The sequence below is a fragment of the Nematolebias whitei genome, chromosome 1, assembly GCF_014905685.2.
Source record: "Nematolebias whitei isolate Nwh7 chromosome 1, NemWhi1, whole genome shotgun sequence".
Lineage (NCBI taxonomy): Eukaryota > Metazoa > Chordata > Actinopteri > Cyprinodontiformes > Rivulidae > Nematolebias > Nematolebias whitei.
Window position 1 is genome coordinate 62,450,197 of NC_056498.1, and position 22,355 is coordinate 62,472,551.

General features: G+C 38.7%; 1 protein-coding gene across 1 annotated transcript in view; it reads right to left on the reverse strand.

The window, feature by feature from the left end:
* adam12b (ADAM metallopeptidase domain 12b) overlaps nucleotides 1-22,355 on the reverse strand; it is a 112,719-nt gene that overhangs the window by 39,097 nt on the left and 51,267 nt on the right. The window contains exons 4-12 of the mRNA XM_037697631.1: nucleotides 20,345-20,423; nucleotides 14,679-14,755; nucleotides 13,745-13,934; nucleotides 11,463-11,528; nucleotides 10,570-10,641; nucleotides 9,996-10,165; nucleotides 8,284-8,368; nucleotides 4,497-4,645; nucleotides 517-619 (exon numbers count right to left, since the gene is read on the reverse strand). Of these exons, the coding sequence (XP_037553559.1) occupies nucleotides 517-619; nucleotides 4,497-4,645; nucleotides 8,284-8,368; nucleotides 9,996-10,165; nucleotides 10,570-10,641; nucleotides 11,463-11,528; nucleotides 13,745-13,934; nucleotides 14,679-14,755; nucleotides 20,345-20,423 (991 nt within the window). The remainder of the gene's footprint in view (nucleotides 1-516; nucleotides 620-4,496; nucleotides 4,646-8,283; nucleotides 8,369-9,995; nucleotides 10,166-10,569; nucleotides 10,642-11,462; nucleotides 11,529-13,744; nucleotides 13,935-14,678; nucleotides 14,756-20,344; nucleotides 20,424-22,355) is intronic.

Here is a 22,355-nt window from a genome sequence, read left to right on the forward strand (position 1 = left end):
ATATATATTAAAATGAACTACTACTTACGACTTGTACTACTATTCCTACTTTGCGGGTTTTCACTTATCACGGGTCTTCAGGGTACGGATTCTCTGCGATAAACGAGGGACTATTGTACACCTAAAAAGCTCGCCCCCAGAATCATCAGTCCATTCCCTGTGGAAAGAATCATCAACCCATCAGCAGCAAGACTCAAACTACCCACCTCTGTGAGGATCCACCCCATGTTCCACGTCTCTCAGGTCAGGCCTGTTACACAGAGTCCACTTTGCCTTCCTGCCGATTCTTATGAAGGGGTTACTGTGAGGATTGATATTTTTCTGTTAACTAATCACACTTTGCAGCTTCCTAAGTGGCAGAATGGCATTAATGACCACCAGCTGTTCCTGATTCTGCCTGACAAGACCCCGTTTTGAAGACCCTGTATTGCAGTTTCTCATTACTGGAACATTTCATGCCATTCAGTATTGTGGAACAGCCTTAGCAAGACTAGCCTAGTCTGAGATAATACTTACCTTGGGTTTCCTTGTGCTCTTCAGCTTCTGGTTCCCCGGTTCACCATCCATGAGACCTGTTTCCCTAGCATTCTTCTGGTCCATTCTACTGGTAAAACTGCTTCTGATAACCCATGTTCCTCATCAAGGATCTACAACTAGTGAGACAAAGCAGGCTCTGAGTCTGTCCTGACACTCTCCCACCACCAGTACTGACCCGCCTCCACACCTCCACTGTGGTTTGCTGGGCACCCCAGAATCCTTCATATTCTCTCCAAGCTTGTGATTTGCAATACCAAAGTAAGATTACCACACCTTGATTCATTTACAACTCAAATACACCTGTGGACCAAAATATTCACCTTTGTTTTTCTCCTGCCAGTGTCCCGTGAACCACATCACTTGTAAATAAAGCACTTATCATTGTACCTATTGAATGGAGTCCTTTCATTGTCGGTTTGCTTACTCTGGGTTTAGGTATAATAATCATGTTAAATCACAGACCTAGTGCACAATGTATTCAAAGGACTGGTAGCTATATACAAATATTTTATTTTTAACAATAAACATTTTCAAACATGTTTTGTCAATATTAATATTTGATCAGCAGCTAAAGGAAATCAATAGCACTCTCATATCAGCATAAGGTATGCAGCTTAAAAAAGGAGTTTACTTTATAGACTGGAAGAAAAATATGTCAAACTGTGAATTTATTATAAAAACCTGGATAAAAGCAGTTTCAAACAATGCTACCAAGAAAGTCAACAGACAGGATCAATGATGGTTTAGAATGAAAAGCCTAAGATTTTACAGGTAGGAATTTACAAAACAATACACATTTCTTTAATGTGTACAACTGAGCATGGCCAAAAGTCAATGATATTTTTCACTAATGCAATCAAGCAGACTGAAACAGGGAATAGTGAATGTACAATTAGAATAAAATGTAACAAACACAGAACTATTGATATTCTGTGTTGGTGCATCAACAATAAACTGCCCACAAAATGTCAGAGCATTGTCACGCATGGATTTATCTCATATCTGTTATTAAGAAACAATGAAGATAGTTGGAAAAGAAAAGGTCACGATGCATCTTCTCAGATGTTATCAAGTCTAATCTTATTATTATAAAACGGAAAGTGCTGAAAATAGACATTGAATTATTCCATTTCATTGGAAAGAATTCAATATTACTAGGATACAGTACATTGTTACCAATTAGAGAATGAAATTGTCAGCGCATTCTGCATACCCTTGTTTGTGTTACAGATCTATCAAAATTGTCGTAAGTTGTTGAAATAGTACCGCTGAACAAATTTAGCAGTGCTAGTGTTTCATATTGTGTTCAATGTACAGGTACACGTTTTTTTTTCTCTCCAGCCTTGCTATGTTGATCAATGGTACATTTTTATGGTTGTACCCTAAGAGGTACATTTTTGCACCCTAAGGTCATTTTTAACGTAGTGTGCATTTTTATTATTGTTTTGAAAATGGATGTGTTAAGTACTATAGAATTTATAGCTGAAGCTAATTTACTGTGCTTATTTCAGATGGGCCTTTTTGTTACCAACGTGACTTGTAGAATATATAAGAAAACAAGGAAGTCACTCATGATTATAAAGCAGTTTTAATCTAAAATGATGCCAGTCAGAGATCAATTAAAGCTCTGCAGGTGTGATTTTTCACATAATTCCTTGCTAAAAACAGTTGCGTGTACAAATGGTTTAGCACTTTGCTTAACATCATGCTTTTCAAATTTTAATTGAGAATCCAATACGATAAAGAGATATCCTGATGCATGCTCAATAATCCAGGTCTCCACCTCAGACTGAGGAAGTCTCTCGGATGAGAGATGAAACGTTTCTACATTTTTTTGTTGTTTTGCTTTGTTTTGGTTTTTTTGGATGAAGAGATATTTGACTTCTGAGACTTGTTCTCAAAATTAAAACCATTACTGTCGAGCAAAGATTAGGCCCTTGAAGAACAGCAAACTGACGGTGTTTTTTTAAATTTTTTTTATACAAACCAATGGCCATTACCACTTGAGTCATCAAATCATTGGTTTGTATTTTGAAGACTCAAGTTAAAAATCAAGAGAAATCAATTTTAAGTGAAAGATAAATACGACTAATAGCTCACACACACACTATCCACCACCCAAACTGACAATTCAATAAAATTCACACAGTAGGCCTGATTTAAAGCATAGTCTTAAGGTCAGTAAACTACAACTGGTCATCATTCTGTATAAAATAAGCATTTAAACAGGAAAAGGAATATCTAGCAAGAGGTCATTGTTTTCTTTGAATATGTGGATTTTATATTTCCAAAAAGACAAGATCTCTCTCTCTCTCTCTCTCTCTCTCTCTCTCTCTCGTCTAGCAAAAAGGAACAATGACAGATGGACATCGTAAGGGGAAACAAGGCTCTGTTAAATGCACAGGCAATGGCAGATGAGCAGTCAACATCTGGTAAGTCACACTTCTTAATAATAATCACAATTAGAGCCAGCAAATTAAATCATGAACAAATGTCTGCCTGTGTTACAAGTTTTAATATTGTCGATGCAATTCTAGATAATCTCCAACCAATTTATTCAGCAGCTTCTTCTCTTTCAGTATTTTGTTTTTCATTCAGGCTCCTGTCCAACAATTCTTTTTGCTTAAATTGTTGCCATTGTTTGCACTGGCAATTAGAAGATCTCTTACTAATGCATTTTCAATTAGCTACTGAGGGAAAGAAAATCTATAGACCTATTTAATGGTAAAAATCTTAGCTGAATGTAGTTAAAAGCTGTAAGAGCACATGTGAGAGCGTGTAAGATCTGGCAGCTTTGCCTGCTTTTTTTTCTTAAACTGCACAAATCCCCATTTGTGCATACAATGTGTGAATGATTTAATGCCTCATCTCAGAGATGCAAGACTAAAAATAATACCAATTACAGTGTATTTCTGTTTTTTTTTCTTTTTTTTTTTGTGTGTGTGTGTGTGGTTTATTTTCCAGTTTTGTGGAATTCACCCAAACCACATTCCTCTGTGCATTGTAGGACCCTCCAGGAGGCAGACATGACTGGCATAATACCAAAGGTGAAATCTGGTATTGCACTCTGGGTTCACATTATGTGCAAGCTGTTTACTAACCGTCACAGAGTCCATCCCTTGGAGCAGCTCTGTTATCTCAAAGACTCAGGCAACACGAGTAGAATGTCACAGCTGCTACTTTAATCTCAGTCCAAAGTGTGTGTTTTTGTGTATGGATTTAATCCCTCTGTTATACTTAAACACAGGAACAACAAAGCATTGTTCACAGATAAATTGGATGCAATCTGGGTAAAGAGTGGACTACAATGTGTTTTTTACCCTTTCTGATGCAAAATAAGTAATCAATTAGAATTTACATAAACATTAGTGATTTTAAAACATTTCATTACCCTATGTGCTCATTTTTTTTTGTTGATTTTTTTTTTGGAATTTCCTACAAAATGAGACAAAAATTATGCAAATTAAAAAAATAAAATTGGTTAAAATGATGATTGTAAGGCCTACTTAGCAGTAAAATGCTGAAATAACTGCTGTAACGGTATTAAGTTTTAAAGACCAACCAGTTCATTAGACACAAAAATGAAAAAAAAGACACCAAATAATAATAAAACATATATATATATATATATATAAGTGAAATGATGTGCACTCATTCTCTTTTGTAAAAATTAAATAAATAAATAAAATACAATCCTAAAAAGGTTTTCCAAAATATGATTTTGGGTTTTTAGTTCTTTTATGTTTTGATAAAATTTAGAATATTGTTTTTTTTGTTTGTTTTTGCCAGCTGTTTCAATAATTTGTCCTTTTCCGTGGCTGTTGTCTTTTATGTTTTAACACTGCATTTCCAGTAACATTTTTCTGTTTCTAATCTAATCATTTTTCTTTACCCACTCTTGCTGTTTGGCACATGTTGGCCACCTCTTATTTGTGAATAGAAAACATCTCCAGACTCACCCGGTGGATGGGGTCATGATGCAGCCTCCCCGATCAACAGTCATCCTGCACCCACAGCCTCGCTCTGGAGTGTCGTGATTCATGCCAAAGTTATGTCCCAGCTCATGTGCTAAAGTCACGGCTGCACCCAGCGGGTTCTCAGAGTGATCCTGGACAAAGACGTCACCAAACATTAATTATGAGCAGTTGTGGAAACTAAATTCATATGCATATGAACATACCAAGATCGAAATAGAGCTCTAGTTAAAGGGCATCACTTGTGTCTCATCCCTGCTATATTACTTATTCTTTTCATGGAGATCTAAATTCATCTGCCATTCCACTCCCCCTACAGACCCAATCAAACACTGCCGTTGGAGACGGCTACTGCAGAAAGCTGCATAAACCCATTGTGGTACGTCTGCACTGATAAGCAAGACAAGTGCCCTTCACCTGGCAGATAGAGACGGATAATGACAACACAGGAGTGGAATTTTGGATTTTAACTAGTTTTTACAGACAGGGAGGCTGGGATGAGGAGTGGTAAATGAAATATTAAATCACTGTTGGTGCACCAACAAGAATCTGGAAATATGAAAAAAAAATCTACAGAAGACAACTCAAGACTCTAATCATGTCATTGAGCTATCAAAGGTTTAAAAAACAAAACATCTTACTGCTAATTAAACATCTAGTCTAATATGAACTTTTCTCTTTACTAGTTGGAAATATCCAAACCTGGTAAGCTGACTAATAAAATGTAATTTTCCTAATTCGTTTTAAAGACTAGCAGCAATTTTCAAGAAATAAATTTAAGAACATAATAAAATATATATGCCCTTTTTTTTTAGACTTTTTAGACTAAAATTGCACAAGGGCATCACCAGCAGCAGGCAGTCATAACTGAATTATGTTCAGGCTGCTGTTTAATACACCCCATTATACTACTTTGTACATTATATTCTTTAATTTATATCTTAAATCCTTGTATAATGTTTTTTTTTTTAATATACTTTATACTTTTGCTAATTCGGTGTGTAACTGGGACTTTGAGTTAGGCCGGTCACCATAACAAATTTTGCTGGGCGATTAATTGTCTCAGAAATTATTGCGATCAACGATAATATTGTTTGAAATTTGACAATAATTAGTCATTATTGTCAAATTTAAGAAGAAATGTTTAATTTGTTTTGCATGTAGTACCTTTTATCGACCACCGGATAGCAGTAAAGACTGTTTGAATCAAAGGATGGATAGTGAGGGAACGAGCAGCGTGTCTCTTTAAGAAACATGGGAGGGAGGCCCCTTGACGTGACATGGGCTGTCTGCTTCGGTTCTCAAAATGGCGGACGCTCTGTGTGGTTTGAACTCTTTAGCATATCTTTTTTCACACAACGCTTTTAAGAAAAAAATCAGTAAACAAGTTCTCAGCTTCTTTTTGCAGAGAAAAACAACTTTTTACACAAAGGCATGGTTTTCGATTGTGAATTTTGGAGCTTCGACAAGACAGAGGTTTTTTCCCGAGGTCGGCCTGTTAGCTTAGCTTGTAGCTTAGCTTCTCAGCTTAGCTGCTCTTAACGATCCAAAAACGCAATGTTGGACGGTTAAAATGGATTTTAAAAAGTTTTTAGGAAAAAAATTTGAGGAAAATCTATTTTTTCAGACCAAGAACATTTTTTTTTTTTACTGTGTATTTTATAGTACTGCGGTTCTTTGGTACGAACATGAGAAAATCACACATATCCTTTGAGAGCAAGGTCATCAGTCAAAGTTGAGAACAAGATGAGCCACTTCCTGTTCTGATTAAAGAGCAGCGTCATGGGAGCTGCACCCTGCCTTGTAGCAGGAAGGATGGGAAACCTCTCTGCTGCTTCTGCTATGTTTATCAGTGTAGTGTGTTCATTTTATTTCTGAGTAATTATAACTAAGCATAAATAAAAATTGGAAAAAAATGTGTGGCTGCAATGCTGTTTTTGCTTTTGGGATGGTGAAAAGAAAGATGTGCTGGCTAAGATCGAGTATGGTTTTGATTGTCTGTCTGATATAATTTCTATTCACGTGGAAGAGATAAATGACCAAATCTAAGATTTGCGGTAGAACACATGGTCCAGTATGGTTTGAGAAATAGATCATCTTCTATGACTGCCCTCTTACTCCTTTAGTGGCCCTTTTATCTTGATCCAGACCATCTGCTCGGTGGAAGTAATGGGGAAGATAAACATCTGGAAAAGCCTCATCACAGCAACAGCCAGCAGAAAACAAATCTATTAATGGGGGCATGCACATCTGGGCTGAGGCATAACGGGACTGGGCTGATAACCGCTTTGTGAACTGGCACAGATCCCGAGAACCAGAAGCAAATTCATTAGGTGTGGTAATTCTGTACAAGGGAGGATGTACAGTTGTATATAAAAAAAAAAACACATTTCGATTCAAGTGTGTGCTCTGTAAGAACCAGGGGTAAACAACTTATCACTTCTCATAAAAATGTAAATGACAGTGTGTTCAGAAGTGGTGGCTTTTGATTTACACAAGTGCCCACTTTGCATCCAGTTTTGACACAAGTAATCTCGCACATTTTACGAGTGAAAATGTCACGGATTCCCTGTCGAAAGAGACTGTCATGAAATGTTTATGTTGCAGGAATGATTTTGGAATAGCCGCTTGTCCCTCACGCTGGTGAGAAGTGTGTTTAAATGTGTGTGTCCATCTTTCTTGACAGCTATGCTGCCATCAGCTAAATTTTTGTTTAAAGATTTCTTGAACACAAAAAATAAAGAAGTATGCTTTGGGGTCGCCACAGCGAGTGAACTCGCACGAGGATGTGGCAATTGTAAAAAATTTCCAAGTATGCTTAAAAATAGCAAACGATGAATAGATGTTTTGAACATTTCCTATATGAATTTACAGATAAAAAATAAAGAGCAGAAGATAGCACCTGCTAACAGAAAAATACAACAAAATAAACTCAAAAACTTCAGTCCACGTGTGGAGCAATGTTGAAAAACTGCATGTTTGTATAATACAAGAAAACTAAAAACTGACAATTGCATCAGAAACATCCTACCTGCGAAGTGTGTGTGTGTGTAATAAATGTATCTTAAATTCAAATATATGAAACATACCAAAAAGGAAGTTTACCTTTATTCCAGTGAAAAGGAAGAAGTGGCTATAGATGATGGATGGATGTTCAGATGGTGATATATTCAGCAGATGTCTCTGTAGTTGATGTACTTAGTTCAAATGTATTTAGTAAACTGCAATTTTGGGGTAAATTTCTTCAGTGCCTTGCTGCCAACAAACCAGAAGTCTCTGGTCCGCAGTTTTAATCAATATTGTTTGAAAATTCACACAATCTGGCCGCTTTGAAAAGGTGGACTGTGCCGTCGCATTTGGCTGGCTAGAAATGACATGTAGGTCACATTGTACATGCTAAACCTGTCATGGACAGCTTTCATCCACTTCAAGACTTTGCATGGCCTGGAACAGTCTTTGCAGGCCAATATCTCTGTACATATACTTCCATGTATTGTTGTGTGTGTGTGTTTGTGTGTGTGTGTGTGTGTGTTTGTGGTCTAGTGAAAAGTGTGCCAGCACAAACACCATTATGTTATTATGCAATATGCCCTTGCAGAGCTCTCTGTAAGCAACTTTTCAGCAAGTAATGAACACCTTGTTCTTTTAAGTCACGTCTGGATTGTGTTAGCTTGCTGAATCTGGACAATGTCTTTACTGATACAATCAGGCTGCAGGGAAGAAAAGGAGGGAGGAGGCTTTATTGGGAGCAAGGACAGGGTTTCATACTCACCATGACAATACCTCCAGACTGCTCCACAGTGCACATACTCATAATGGGGGCCATGCCAATAGTGGTGCCCTGGAAGTAAACCCCACTGCAAAAGACAGGAGTATGCACTTAAATTGTTACAGTAATGAAAGGGTGAAAATATTACTGCAAGTTGTGGCTTTTGACTTAAAATATGTGAATAATTGTAGCTGACTTTGCAAATATTTCAATAGCATCATCTTCCTTCTATATTAGGCAGCAGAGCTAAAATTGCAATTTAGATTTCTGCAGCATACATAATGACATGAAAACATAAACTTTATCAAACAATGGATTCACCTGAATAAACAATAGTTTTGGATTTACTGGGGTGACTTGGAGGGAAGAGCAGATGCACTAAATTATAAATATTTCAAAAGCAGTTACACACATTTTCTTTCCGCAGACATAGCTCACCTAAAGTGACCTTTTTTATGATGTACAGTGCTACATAATTACTTTCACCCCCCCCCCCCCCCCCCCCCCCCCCACAAATCCATTTGACATCTTTAAAAATTCTCTAAATGTGAAAAACGTTTCAAAACAAACAAACAAATATAATATAACAATTGTCCAATAACAAATGCCTGAATAAATCCATGTTTGAAAATAATTATAAAAAGGTACAAAACGCATAACTTGAAACAGAAAAGAAGAAAAAAAAAACAGCAACTAAATTAAAAAGTAAATGGCAAATTAAGAAGAATAAACTAATGACAAAAAATAAATTCATCATCAGATGCGGCTGAAATGCAGATGATGATGTAAGTGCATGTGTGCATGTGTGCGTTTGTAATGTTAGCAAAAAAAATCATGAACCACTGGACAGATTTGAATGAAACAGTCAGGAAAAAATATGGATGTACTCCTACAATTAAACCTTTGGAGACAACCCAACTCAAGATGGCTGCCACAGCAAGTCAACCTTGACAAACACAAAAATGACTTTAACTCTGTTGATTTGACAAATATCAAGCTCAGGACTGAAGTTTAAACAGCCGAGAGGCATCCTTACTGATTTATGTCAAGTGCTAAAAGATTAAACAATAAAGTGTGCAATCAAAGTATTTTCAAGATTTGGCCAAAAAAAGGTTAAAACTTCACCATTTCTTTCATATTTTAAATCTTAATTTAAATCTCTGGCATGAAAGGCAGATATTTATATGTGTCCTTTCAAAGAATACTGGGCCTTTTTATTAAAGTAATAAAATTTAATGAAAATTAATTATTGCCATAGCATAATATTTATTATTAATTCATTTGTTTGTAATTATTTTTAGTTATGACAATTTTAGTCCTTCAATGCTTAGCAATGCATAAAAGAAATTTTAAAAAAAGTTATTGTTTTTATTAACCATCATCCTTTCTGCTACCAAAATACTGAACTTGCAGTTCTTTTTATGACATATCCATTTATTTCTGCACATTTTTAATTTTCTCCGCTATTTCTTTGTTCATATGCTTTGAATGCTGCAGAACTGGTACTGTGTGCGCTCATTTAGAAATTCCCACTCTAACCAGTGAGAAGGATAAACTACATTTTTTTCCACTTTTGCTCAAGGCAGAATATTTTTTATAGTTGTGGTGCCGTCACTGACAGACTTTTGTGGATGTTTGGTTCATGAGAAAGTAAAAAAAAAAAAAGACAATGCCCAGAGGTTTCCGTGGCCTCAGCTGTCAAATGAAATGTTCACCTTATGAGCTGAGCGTTGTCGTGAGGTTTCTGAGGCAGTAGTTTCACTTTCCTCCAGTCTAGGAACTCGTGCAGAGTGGTGAAGGGATCCTGAGTGATGGGGCATTTATCAGAGTCACTCCACACCTCCAGACCCACCAGAGCCACCCTGATGTTCAGGGCCCTGTAAAACTGAAGATTAAAAGATGGCGTTTAGACAAATCGAAGGATCAAAATGATTTTGAATGCATTCTTCAAACAAACGTACAAATTCACCATGAGTACTCATTTCACTGAAATACATTACTACTTCTTTCACCAGCCCTGAAACATCCCCTTTAACTAAATCTCTCCTCCTGTTTTAACATGATCAAGGCATGATTTTCCATCTCTATATCCATGCTCGCCTAAAATAAACTCATCTGCCGACTGTGTGTTCTAGCTACAAATCCACAGCCCTGGTTAAGGTCTTAGGCAGCTGCTTTCAAGGAAAAATTAATATATCACACAGTCATCCCATTAATCTCTACTGGCAGCATGATTTCTATTTTTAAAAAGTGATTTATCCTGGTCTCACATTAGCGAGGATGTTTTACCTTGTCCACATAATTGGCTATTTCCGCTAGTCTCTGTTTCACTTTCTCCAAGTCCTTTCCTTGTTTCTGAAACTAGGAAGACAAAACAAGAAAACTGCACGTTAGAAGAGGAACGAATGGAAGCAGAAATGCGTGAGTAGCAGGTGTTTCATGACGACATAAGTGAGACCATCATTTTCCGATGTAAAAACCATGAAGTGCCACAGCAGCACACACGCAAACGCAGGCATTTGGTGTGACTGCCTAAAATATTGGCAGGCAATATGTTTTTTTCTGTGTCGTCAAGCTGTGACCATCTGGATCTAGAAAAATCTCCCGGTGTTAGTAAGTAGAATAGCACAATCACCGGGAGAAGCTTTAATGGCAGGGAGGACAGGAATCGAAGCTCAGGGAGTAAACTGAAGCTAAATCATATTGTCTGTTTCCACCCTGCAGTGCATCCACCTGAGCTGATTCTCCACTTCATATCAGAACTTAACAACTAATTTGACATGTCTTTTATTCAAACATTTCTGTTTCCTGTTCTTCTATTCAGGTCGACAGCATTAGCGGAGAACTGTCGAGAGGAAACCCCACAATAAGCTTGTTAGTGCTTACAGGGGACACTTTTGTATCCGCGTGGATTTTTCCTGTTTCCTGTCTGAACTGCTGGAGGTCTGAAAATAAAACTTTCAGTTAAAAATAAACAACTTGAAAAAAAAATGCTGCTGCAACAGGTTTGTGCACACTCGCCACATTCAGCAGCTCCATCGGGACCTGCTCTGCACTTACTGCAGCTTACCCTGCATTTTTTCCCATTTATAAAATTAAGGCAAGCTCAAAGGGTTGCTGTGTTTTCAGTGCACTGTGGCAGGTGGACAAATGTGTGATGGGAGGCTGAACAGGTGCGTTACCTCTCTGTTGTCTGCAACAATAATCAGCTCAACGTATTTAGTTGTCTTCTGAATATGTCTTTTATGCTGAGAAAACAAAAATAACACATAATTGTTCCAGATTAGAGGGATACTCTACACACTCTCACACACACACACACACACACACACGTACACACGCACTCTTGTAATTGTACTTTGCATTGACTTCCACTCATTTTCTATTCAGTTCTATTCGACTCGGTTTATCTATACAGCACCAAGTCACAACAGAAGTTATCTCAGGGCACTGAACAGAAACATTCATATATAAAATAAGTTAACAGAAATATTCATATTTAAAAATAACAATTTAACATTATTTATCTGAGGAGCAGACTGCTTTGAGTTTAACTCCATCGCAGAACTCTCATCTTGAGCAAGCATGAAGGCGACCGTGGAAAGGAAAAACTCCCTCATGAGGAAGAAACCTTTAGCAGAACCAGACTCAGGACAAGCGGCCATCTGCTTCGACCGGCTGGGTTTGGGAGGAACAGATACACAATGGCAGGTCAAGAATCACATGTTAAGATAGAAATAGTATCAAATGAAAACTATTCAGTTTTAACAAATCATTTAAGGGAATGACGTAAATTTGTCCTCCGGTAGTCTAAGCTTAAGACAGCACAACAAGCTGACCCTAACTATAGGATTTATCAAAAAGGAAATTCTTAAGTCCAGTCTTAAAACTGGACAATGTGTCAGCCTCACGGACAGAAACTGGAAGTTGGTTCCACAAGAGAGGAGCCTGATAACTGAAAGATCTTTCTCCCATTCTGCTTTTGGAAACTCTAGGGACCACGAGTAAGCCTGCAGTCTGAGAGCGACGTGCTCTGTTAGGAAAATATGGAACAACAAGATCTCAAATATAAGAAGGAGCTAGGTTGTTGAGAACTTTGTAGGTTAGAAGTAAGATTTTGAATTTAATTCTGGACTATAGCCTAATCCTGACCCTTACCCTAAACCTAACCATTACAAGTACATGCCTAACCCTAACCCATGGGCAATTCACACCTTTGTCCTAAACCTAACCCCTAACCCCCACAATGAGTCTTGACCAGGCTTTGGTCCCCACAAGGAAACGCTGGTCCCCACAATGTAGCATTTTTTGTAAAATTGGTCTCCAAATTGTAACTACACACACACACACACACACACAGGTTTGTTTTGCTATCTTTGTGGGGCCTTTGCATTGACTTCCATTCATTTTTCATTCATTTCTATAGCCTAACCATGACCTTAATCCATAACCTAACCATTACCAGTACATACCTAACCCTAAACCTAACACATCCTCAATTCACACCTTAGTCCTAAACCTAGCCCCTAACCCACCAACGGGACTTCTTCTTATGGGGCCCGGGCTTTGGGCCCCATAAGGAGCAGTTGGTCCCCACAATGTAGTATAAGTTGGAAAAATGGGCCTCACAAAGTAGCATAAACAAGGACACACACACACACACACACACACGCACATACACAAATGCACAGTAAAACATCTAACTTCTACATCATTCAAACACAGGTTTTTCAATACAAAAGGCGTTCAGGCCCCCAAAATGAAGGTGGAGGTGGTCACTTCAAGTGCAGTTACGTTGTGCTAACTATGTTGGAAAATGTGCAAGACTTAAGTGCACACCACCAAAATAAAGCTTCAAAATAATAAAAAATTATAATTTACCGCCTCTACCCCATTCTGATTCTCCAGTGTCTGTAACTCCTCGGACGTTGGTGTGTTTAAAACTCTGTTATTTTCTTTAATGTTTGTTGCTTTGTTAATACTTTAGCTAGCAATGCAGCAAAGTACCCAAAAGCTTTTTATTATAAGCCATGATCCTTTTTTTCTAAAATCCCATATATTAATGCAGAGCAACTTCTCCTTTCAAAACTCAGATTTGATTGTTCATTTATTGTATTACTTTGCAGCCATTAGGTTTATTTTATGAATTAAATTCACTTCCTGCCTCAAACCGAGCTTTAAATTTTTGGTAATAGTGACAGATGGATGCTGCACCTGCTCCATGCAAATGATCAGCCAAACCTTCTGCACCGGCCTTTAACTCTGGGCTCTTAACACAAATAAAATGAGTGTCAAATAAATCCCAAGCTAAAGCTGTTCAACTTGGTGTAAACCAAGCAACTATTATATTTCTGCTCAGATGTATTTTATAATGAATAAAAGTTTAAAAAAAAAGAAGATAAATTGGAATTTCGTAGTCATATTTATCGTCTCTGCTTTGCAAAAACAACACTTATCAGCTCACCCTTGTGTGGAAAGACTGAAAGGGGCTTCTGATGTGGTTTTCAGGTGCAACAGAAGACAGGTTGAAGCCATGGCCGCAAGCGCCAGTTGCCAGCTTGAGCTCTTCCACCCGGTAGATGAAGTGGGCCCCAGTGTGGCGTCCAGACACAGGCTCAATGATAAATGTCTTGTTTTCGAGTGCAATGAAGCCTCTGCAGAGGAAGTAAGAAAACAAAACTTCAAAGCATGCTGCGGTTAGTCCAATGCAGAAATTGATCGAGCGTGGTTCTTTCTGATGGATCGACAGAGGCAGGCTTTAGTCTGTGAGCTCACCCATATTGAGACCAAGTGCAACTCCAAAACATGTTTTGATCAAGCCACAGGTGGTTGCTGTTCAAACTCTAGATTGATTGCAAGATAAAAGCTTTGTAATGAGCACAAATCTGCTCAGTGGCATTAAGATTCTTTATGTGCATTAAGACGTGTTTATCTTCCATCTTAGATCAAGGATAAACCTCCTAGAGACAAGTAAAATGTTCTATGGCATTAGCAGCTATTGTGATGACACAAGGCTTATCATAGCAAACTAAACCCAGTCTGCTTCTTTGCTGATTATATATTTAATTAAAAGATGAAGCTGTTAATCTTACAGTTTGACTAATACCCACTCAACAATGTCCAAAATGTGTTCAGTCATTAACAACATTCAGATGCCAATTGCAGCTAAAATGAAAGCAGAATAATAGCTACCGTACTAAAAGCCTGTATGAACAGAGACGTCTGTTTGACATTTTCTCAAGTTTCAGCAAATCGCACACCAACTTACTGACAGAACTCTTACGGGGCTTAAAGACGACGGGCTGCTTTTCTGAGTGACTCAAGCAAATTTAAACTCTGCAGTGGCAAATAGCACTTAAAGGGCAGCTTGAATACAAAATGATTCTTGTATTACTCACCGAAGGCCCGAGCAGACACTCAGGGTGACATCAGAGCCTGGATGCTCCTGCACTTCCCCGTGGTAATAACAGTTCATCTAAAAGAGATTGTTCATATGAGGATAAAAAAAAATCACTTAAGACCAAAGTTAGACTTTATAATCACGATTTGAAATGTAAAAAAACAACAAAAGCTGTCATAGTGTTGTAGTCAAGACCACCTAACCCAAGACCAAGTCAAGATCAAGACCAGAGTGTACCAAGACCAAGACAAGACCAAAATTTTCAGGGTCCAAGACCAAGTCGAGACCAAGATTGAGGGAGGGTGAGATAAGACCTCAAAAAATATAAAAGTTACATACTGCAACTTTAAGTTTGCTTTTGAATGAATATATCAGCTTTTATACATTTTCAAAGCTACATAACAAAGAAATCAGACATTCAGTGGCCTTACCTCATGTGATTCAACAATAAAATTACACAACTGTTAAAATGGAAGCAGTTTCATCACATGCCGAGTCTTAAAAAACTGCAGTGGCAAAACAATCTTCATAAGTCCAAACTCAAGACCATGAACAACCATATAGTTGCATAGTGGTTTCAATAAAGTAGTAGATATACACCTAAAAAGTTACATAAATGAATATTAGTTACAATTATATTCTTTGTGACTTAAATAGCCAAATTTTATAACTGATGATATGGCAGACATCTTCTCAATCAATTCTCACTTTCTTGGAGTGACTAGTGTTGCCAGATAGTCGAGATTTTCCAGCCCAAAAATCTGTTAAAACCGCCACATCACACAAAAATCCACCCAACTGATTTATTGGTACAGTATATTTACTGTTTGAACGCACATCAGTCCAAGCCAAGGTAATTTAACAATATGTGGCAAAACGCAACAATCAAAGAAAAATCTTCCCAGAGTTCCCAGCAAAATCAGAATGACAACAGTCCAATTGGCAATGTGGCGTGTGCGAGTGAAAGGGGGTGGGCGTGACAGCGGTAGCAAAAACATGTGTTTAGCAATGAGTCACGTTATCACTTGGATTTGAACTAGTATGTTTTGCATCCAATAAAAACAAGGATGTTAGCAAATGAACTGGACAATTTTCTGGCAATTTAATGATGTTTCCACAGTTGTGTCTTGACTGGTCTTGAAATAAAATCCCGAGTCCTCAATGTCTGAGACTGACAAGACCGAGACCAAATGTGGTCGAGTCCGAGACGAGACTCAGACCATCAAAAAGTGGTCTTGAGACCGATCTCAAGACACTAAGCTGTCACATTTCTTGCAGCAATACAGTAGCTCCTACTTGACTTCAAAAGAGCAAGTGAGGACCAGACACTTTATAATTGCACAGTTGCTGCCCAGTTCGTGTTTATTTCAATTAGCATGCTCTGAAGGGCAGTCCCCCTCCCCACCCATGCCCCCATCTCTTTACAAACAGGCCATTTAAAATTAATGCAATGGGAGAAGCAAGAAAAATGACATGCATGTGAGGTGACAGTAATATGGTTATAGCTTATCCTTCATCTTTCCATCAGAGGGTTCTGGTAAAGGGGTGGTGGTGGGGGGAGGAGATATTTAAGGATCCTCAGATGAAGAAAATATAGTGTTGTCTGAGTATAAGGAGAGAGAAGAAATTACTGTCATTAAAGAGAGATGCAGACCTCCATTTATTGCCTAGCAGCTCCTAAATTAACTGTCACCAGCAAGTACGCTGACCATTTCTCATCCCAAATACTGAATTTCATGAGGAAACGCTTCTGTTTGACAAGTTCAGGGCAGGTTAGTGAGCCAGGTGGAAGCAGAATTGGATGACAGTGGTATAAATATAGAGCAACTCTGCTCAGCTTGACCTAGATTAACTCACCTTTCACAAAGGAAAACATCAGCCAGCAGTAGGGAATGTTTTTCAAGAGGTGAAAGAGAAAAACAGACTCCTGACCCTCCTCTTGACTGTTTTATACCTTTATAAATTCAGGACTAAAGGGTTTGTTTTTAAATCATCTTGGGTGTGTATAAAGCAAAGCAAGGTGGTTCAAGGAAGACGATGTGGTAGATAAATGTATTATTTTAAATACCTCAAATCCACAGACCTTGATAATCTGATATAGATTTAAAAAGAGTAGAAAGGACATTAAATTTTGAAAATTAACCATTTTCTCCTTCCATTCTCATTCCCCTCATTTAGGGAGTTAATTTATAATTTTTTTATTTCTACTGATCCCTGATTTAACACATGGCAGACTGCTGAGTTCAGTGACAGCAGATACTAAAGCTGCACAGCTTCATGTTGCCTATCTGAGACAATACCGGGAGTCTATTTGACAACCAGATGTTTGCAACATCCTCCACAAAATTAAGGATGAGAGAGACCGTATGTGGAAATCTGTCTAAAAACTTTGTGAGGAGCTGAATTGTCAGTCAATGTTAAATTACCAAACTGCTCCTCTGAGCTGTAAAAATATCCTCACAGCTGTTCAATTTAACACGATGATTGCCAGTCAAACTGAGGTATAAAAGAGCATCAGAAAATCAACTGTTCTTAAAACCTTCTGTCTGTCATAAATCACAGGTTTCTGTGATACCAAAGAAACATTTCTCAGCTTCAGATTAGGCTTTAAAAATGACAATCTGGTGTCAAGTGAGGTAAAACTTGAAGTGAACAAAAAATTGTTGTTGTTGGGTGCTGTTCATGCCAGGAGACAGGTGAGGGAGGGTTCCTGTCCAATGACCATGCTGATTCCTGGTGGTGTAGACTAGTTCTACGGATGTGGAACATCACCTCACTGGCGGGCACTGAGCCAGAGATTGTGTGTGAGGTTGAGCTGTACCAACTATGTAGATATAAATGAACTGTACTTATATAGCGCCTTTCTATCTTATTTCAAGATACTCAAAGTGCTTTACACTACAATCTGTGTCCTCATTTACCCATTCATACAGCACTATACTAGATCTCTACAAAGCTAATTGAACAAATCATTCTAAAGAGACTAACCAGTGCTTTCGATCACATTCATACACTGATGGGACACACATCAGAGGCAACAAAGGGTTCAGTGTCTTGCCCAGGGACACTTCAGCATGTGACTGCTGGTGGATTCGAATCCCCAACTCTCGCATTGGAGGATGACTGCTCTAACCACTCAGTCCCAGCCGCCCCATACAGTTGGGCTCACCTCTATGCACAGCTTGGGCTCTGGAACCCAACACCTGGAGAAGGGCTGGACTCTGTCTTACTTCAGAGTTGCCCAGGGAGAGAGACAATGGGCAAGTGTGGGGATACTCACAAGTCCTCATTTGAATGCCTCGTTGTTGGAGTTTTCCTCAATGAATGAGAGGATTGCTTCTCTGTGGCTTGGGCTGCAGGAGGGAAGGTTCTGATTGTTGTTTGTGCTTATGCAACAAACATCAGTTCAGATTACCCAGACCTTCTGGAGTCTCTGGATGGTGTCCTGGAAGGGGTGCCATCTGGGGATTCCCTTGTTCTGCTGGGTGATTTCAATGCCCATGTGGACAATGACAGATTCAGTTGGAAGGGGGTGATTGAGAGGAACAGCCTCCCTGATCTGAACCCAAATGGTGTTCATTTATTGGACTTTTGCGCTAGGCATGGGTTGTCCATAATGAACGCCATGTTTGAGCATAGGGTGGTTCATGTGTATTTGGTATCAGGCCACCTTAGGCCAAAGGTTAATTATCAATTTTGTAATTGTTTCATCGGACCTTCGTTCCTATGTCTTGGACACTCGGGTGAAAAGAGGGGCAGAGCTGTCAACTGATCACCACCTTGTGGTGAGTTGGATCTGGTGGCTGGGGGCCTGTCTGCCAAACAGAACTGATAAACCCAAACACATAGTGAGGGTGAACTGGTGGAGCCCTCAGTCTTTCAACCACTTTCAATTCACAGCTCCAGGAGAGTTTTTCACATATCTAGGGGAAGGACGTGTGAAAAAAGGACATGTGGCTTTGGTGGTAGAGCATGCAAAAACTTGGGCATGGGAGGAACTCGGGGAGTCCATGGAGAAGGACTTTCAGTCGGCCTCGAGGAAGTTCTGGCAAACTTTTTGGCAACTCAGAAAAGGAAAGTGGACCCTATCCCAGGCTGTGCTTGGTTTGGATGTGGAACTGCTGATCCAGACTGAGGATACTGTTAAACGGTGGAAGGAGCACTTTGAGGATCTCCTTAATCCACTCACCATGCCCACCTTTGAGGAGGCAGAGTCTGAGCACTTGGGTAAGACAAGACCATTACCATGGCAGAGGTTGCCGAGGTAGTCAAAAAGCTCCTCAGTGACAGGGCACCAAGGATGGATGAAATTCACCTAGAGATGCTGAAGGCTATGGATGTTGTGGGGCTGTCATGTCCTGGACCTGTTGCCTCCACTACTCGACTACAGATAAGCAGTAGAAGATGGCGATAAAGAAAAAACAAATGTTTTCAGAGAGATTTCAACTGATTTCAATCAGTCAAGTACTGTGATGAGTAAACTTGACAAGCACTAGACATTTAAATTGAAAAAGTAAAAGAAAACATTAGCTTTTATATCGGTAGCAAACTCTTTGCTGTTTATGCCTTGCTATAAGGCACAACAAAACAAGCCTTCAGAGGTAACAGAGGATTTTATGACAAATCCTGATGGCAATTCTGGCTGTAAAACATGGAGACAAAACACAGCTTATCATCAAATAGGTCAAGGGATGGATGTACTGATCAGCAACAGCCACTAGGCTTGTGGGGGTTCCAAACAAACAGTGCATTAAAAAAGATAAGCATAGCACAAAACGTTAGGAAACTTGTTTATGGTTGACTATTTCTTAGTTGTAATAAAACTTGGCAATAAATCTTATTGACGTTGGTAATTCTGCTCATTTCCCCTTAAATTGTTAGAGTAATGCACTTGAGTTGAGCAGCAAAGTTGAGTGAATTGCTCTCATTAAAAAAACAAATTTTCTCTGCCATTGCCAAACAGCTTATTCTGCTATTGACTTTTGTATTGATATTAGTACCTGATGACCTGCATCTGTGAGCAACCAGTGGCAGTCCCATATTTCTACAGTGTGGGACTGAACCCTATCCTCCAAGATGATAGCATCTGTCTCCACAAAGCAGGTTTCATCAGAGACTACCTCAAGAATTTGGGATCAGAGAGAATAGAATGGATTGCCTTCAGTCTTGACCTCAAACCCATTGAGCACCTGTGGGATCAGCTAGGATATGCTGTTCATTCTAGAGTGATCAACAAAACCACATTCCTTTACTTATGACAAACAACAAGGTTGAGCATAGCATGCACGTCCACATCCACAGGGTACAACTCACATACATTACTCAACGTTGTTGCCTAACCTACAAATTAACTAAGTCCTAGTGTAGGGCTAACCTACAAATGAATTTTTCTAACAAATTTAGCACCATTTCAGGGGAAAAACAGGCTTTTTAAACATATAAGACTTATTACAAAGAAGCATTATTACAGCAATTAAATAATCAACCACAACACACGTTTCTTTACATTTTGTGCTCAGTTTATTTGTAAGTCTATTTATATGCTAAAATGTAGCTCAATTTAAAAAGCATCTGTCTTCTTCAGCATTTTTTTATACAGCGAGACTACAAAGCACAGCTGCATGTCAACTTGAGGTGACCACAAGAACTCGAGTGCCACCGTACCGTGAAGTTGTGAGCACCGGTGACCGCACTTCCATCCTCCCTGTAATGTGTCTCAGTGTAGTGGCTCGCAAAAAGTCCCCTGAGAAAAGAGCAAAACACAACAGACATGTCAAACACAAAAATGTTTTTTTTTTTTTTTTTTTTTTTTTGGGGGGGGGGGGGGGGGTGTTGAGAACTGAATTTGCATTGAATCACACAACTTTTTTTTGTTGTATTGTTTTGTTTTTAGCTGTGTTGAACCTTTATTTTGCTGTGCAGGAAATTGAAGTATAATCATGAAATCCTTAGAATTCGCTTACATTATTGTTATCATTATTATTATTACTATTATTGGAGATTATGCATGTGTCTTTAAAATTATTTGGCATTTACCATGAGTTGAATCTGTGCAGAGGAAATAATTATTTGCTTGCACATGTTTGTGGAAATATTGTAAACCATGTTTATTTCTCTCTTCAGAGCTTGAACAGATGGACACAGAGAGCCCCACCCCAAGCGTTGGCAAAGGGGCAGTGGGAACACCCATCTTTTACAGCTGTATAGCCACATTTACATCAGGCACAATGATCTCAGTATGTGTGTGTGAATATGATTTAAAAAATAGAGGAGGGAAGTGAAAAAGGCCATAAAAAAGGCAATAAAGAGCTTTAAAACTCCTAAAGCACAATGTTGGCTTTTTAAACATTGTTCCAAAGGAAATCATGGAAAACAGTCATTTTTAATTTTGTCTGCCAAGTACTGAACAGGCTTCATGAAGACAGAAGAGAAGATGAAGAGGATTTAAGAACTTTAAACAGTTGAAAGTCCACACGTTCTTCAAAGTTGTGATATCCAGCATAGCTTCTTCCTCAAATAACAAGCAACAATTTTTGGACCCCTGGACCGTTTAATATCTTCTCTGTATGTTTAAAGTTCATCTTTTATGCACTGTTTAAAAAAGGATCAGTCTTCTGTGCCTCAAGCTTCCCCACATTTACCTTCATTAAATACTTATTATCGCTGTAATGTGCCTTATCGTGCCATTAGCAGCCTCCAAACCAAATCTGATAAGCCAAGCGGCCAGTAATCATTTTGAAAAGCTCCGTGTGGCTCATTAAAAATGGACGACACATCAGAAGGTATGTGCTTATTAAGAAAAATGTGCTTCAATTAAACTTGCAAAGGCTAAAACACGAACAAATAGCAACATTCCAAAAATATACATTCACATTTTAGCTAAAATTAAAATATTCTAAACGCTCCGCTAGCAATAAAGACTGGATTTGTGTCACGTTGGCGGTAATTCTGAGCAAATCCTCCCGTGCTGCGTTTTTGGGGGCATGTTGGGAAAGCCAGCTTAGGGCAGCGTGGTGTCTGGTAACATGATGCACACTGTGGTGAAGCTGCACGATTTACATGCTGGAATCTTCCTGTAATCAACTCCTTGGCAAGACTACACAGAGTTCATGAGGCCACCGACGCTCACTGTGGGTTTGTAGAGAGCTTCCTCTGTCCTCTCTGGCTGTCTCTCAGCTCTGTTGTGAGTAACTGTGTATCTGACATGGCTGAAAGTGACCACACCGAGAATCAGATGTTTATGGTTCTGATTGCTCTAATCCCCCAACATCATCTCCTGATAAAGAAATCTGAACTGGATCTATAAACCCTATTAACTGGACCTTGGCTTTACTTCAGCTAAAGCCTGACACATCCACATTTATGTTGGCTTTGTTATTACTTCATTTTTTTAAAGACCAGTTCAAGAGAAGAAATACAACTCCTCTCTAAATATCAAAATACTTCAGCGACTATTCCTCCTTTCTTATAAACAATAACCCACCAATACATGGATCTTTGCCAAGAGGAACATCAACTAATCAGTTGGAATTTAGATTGATGATGCTGTCAAAATAAAAGGTCCTAAAATTTACATAACAAGTTTTCAGCAGATATTCTGTGCAAACTTTAAGTGATGCTTCAGTGTTCCTTGAATTAGTTTTTACAACAAACAAGTCCAATATATATACATATA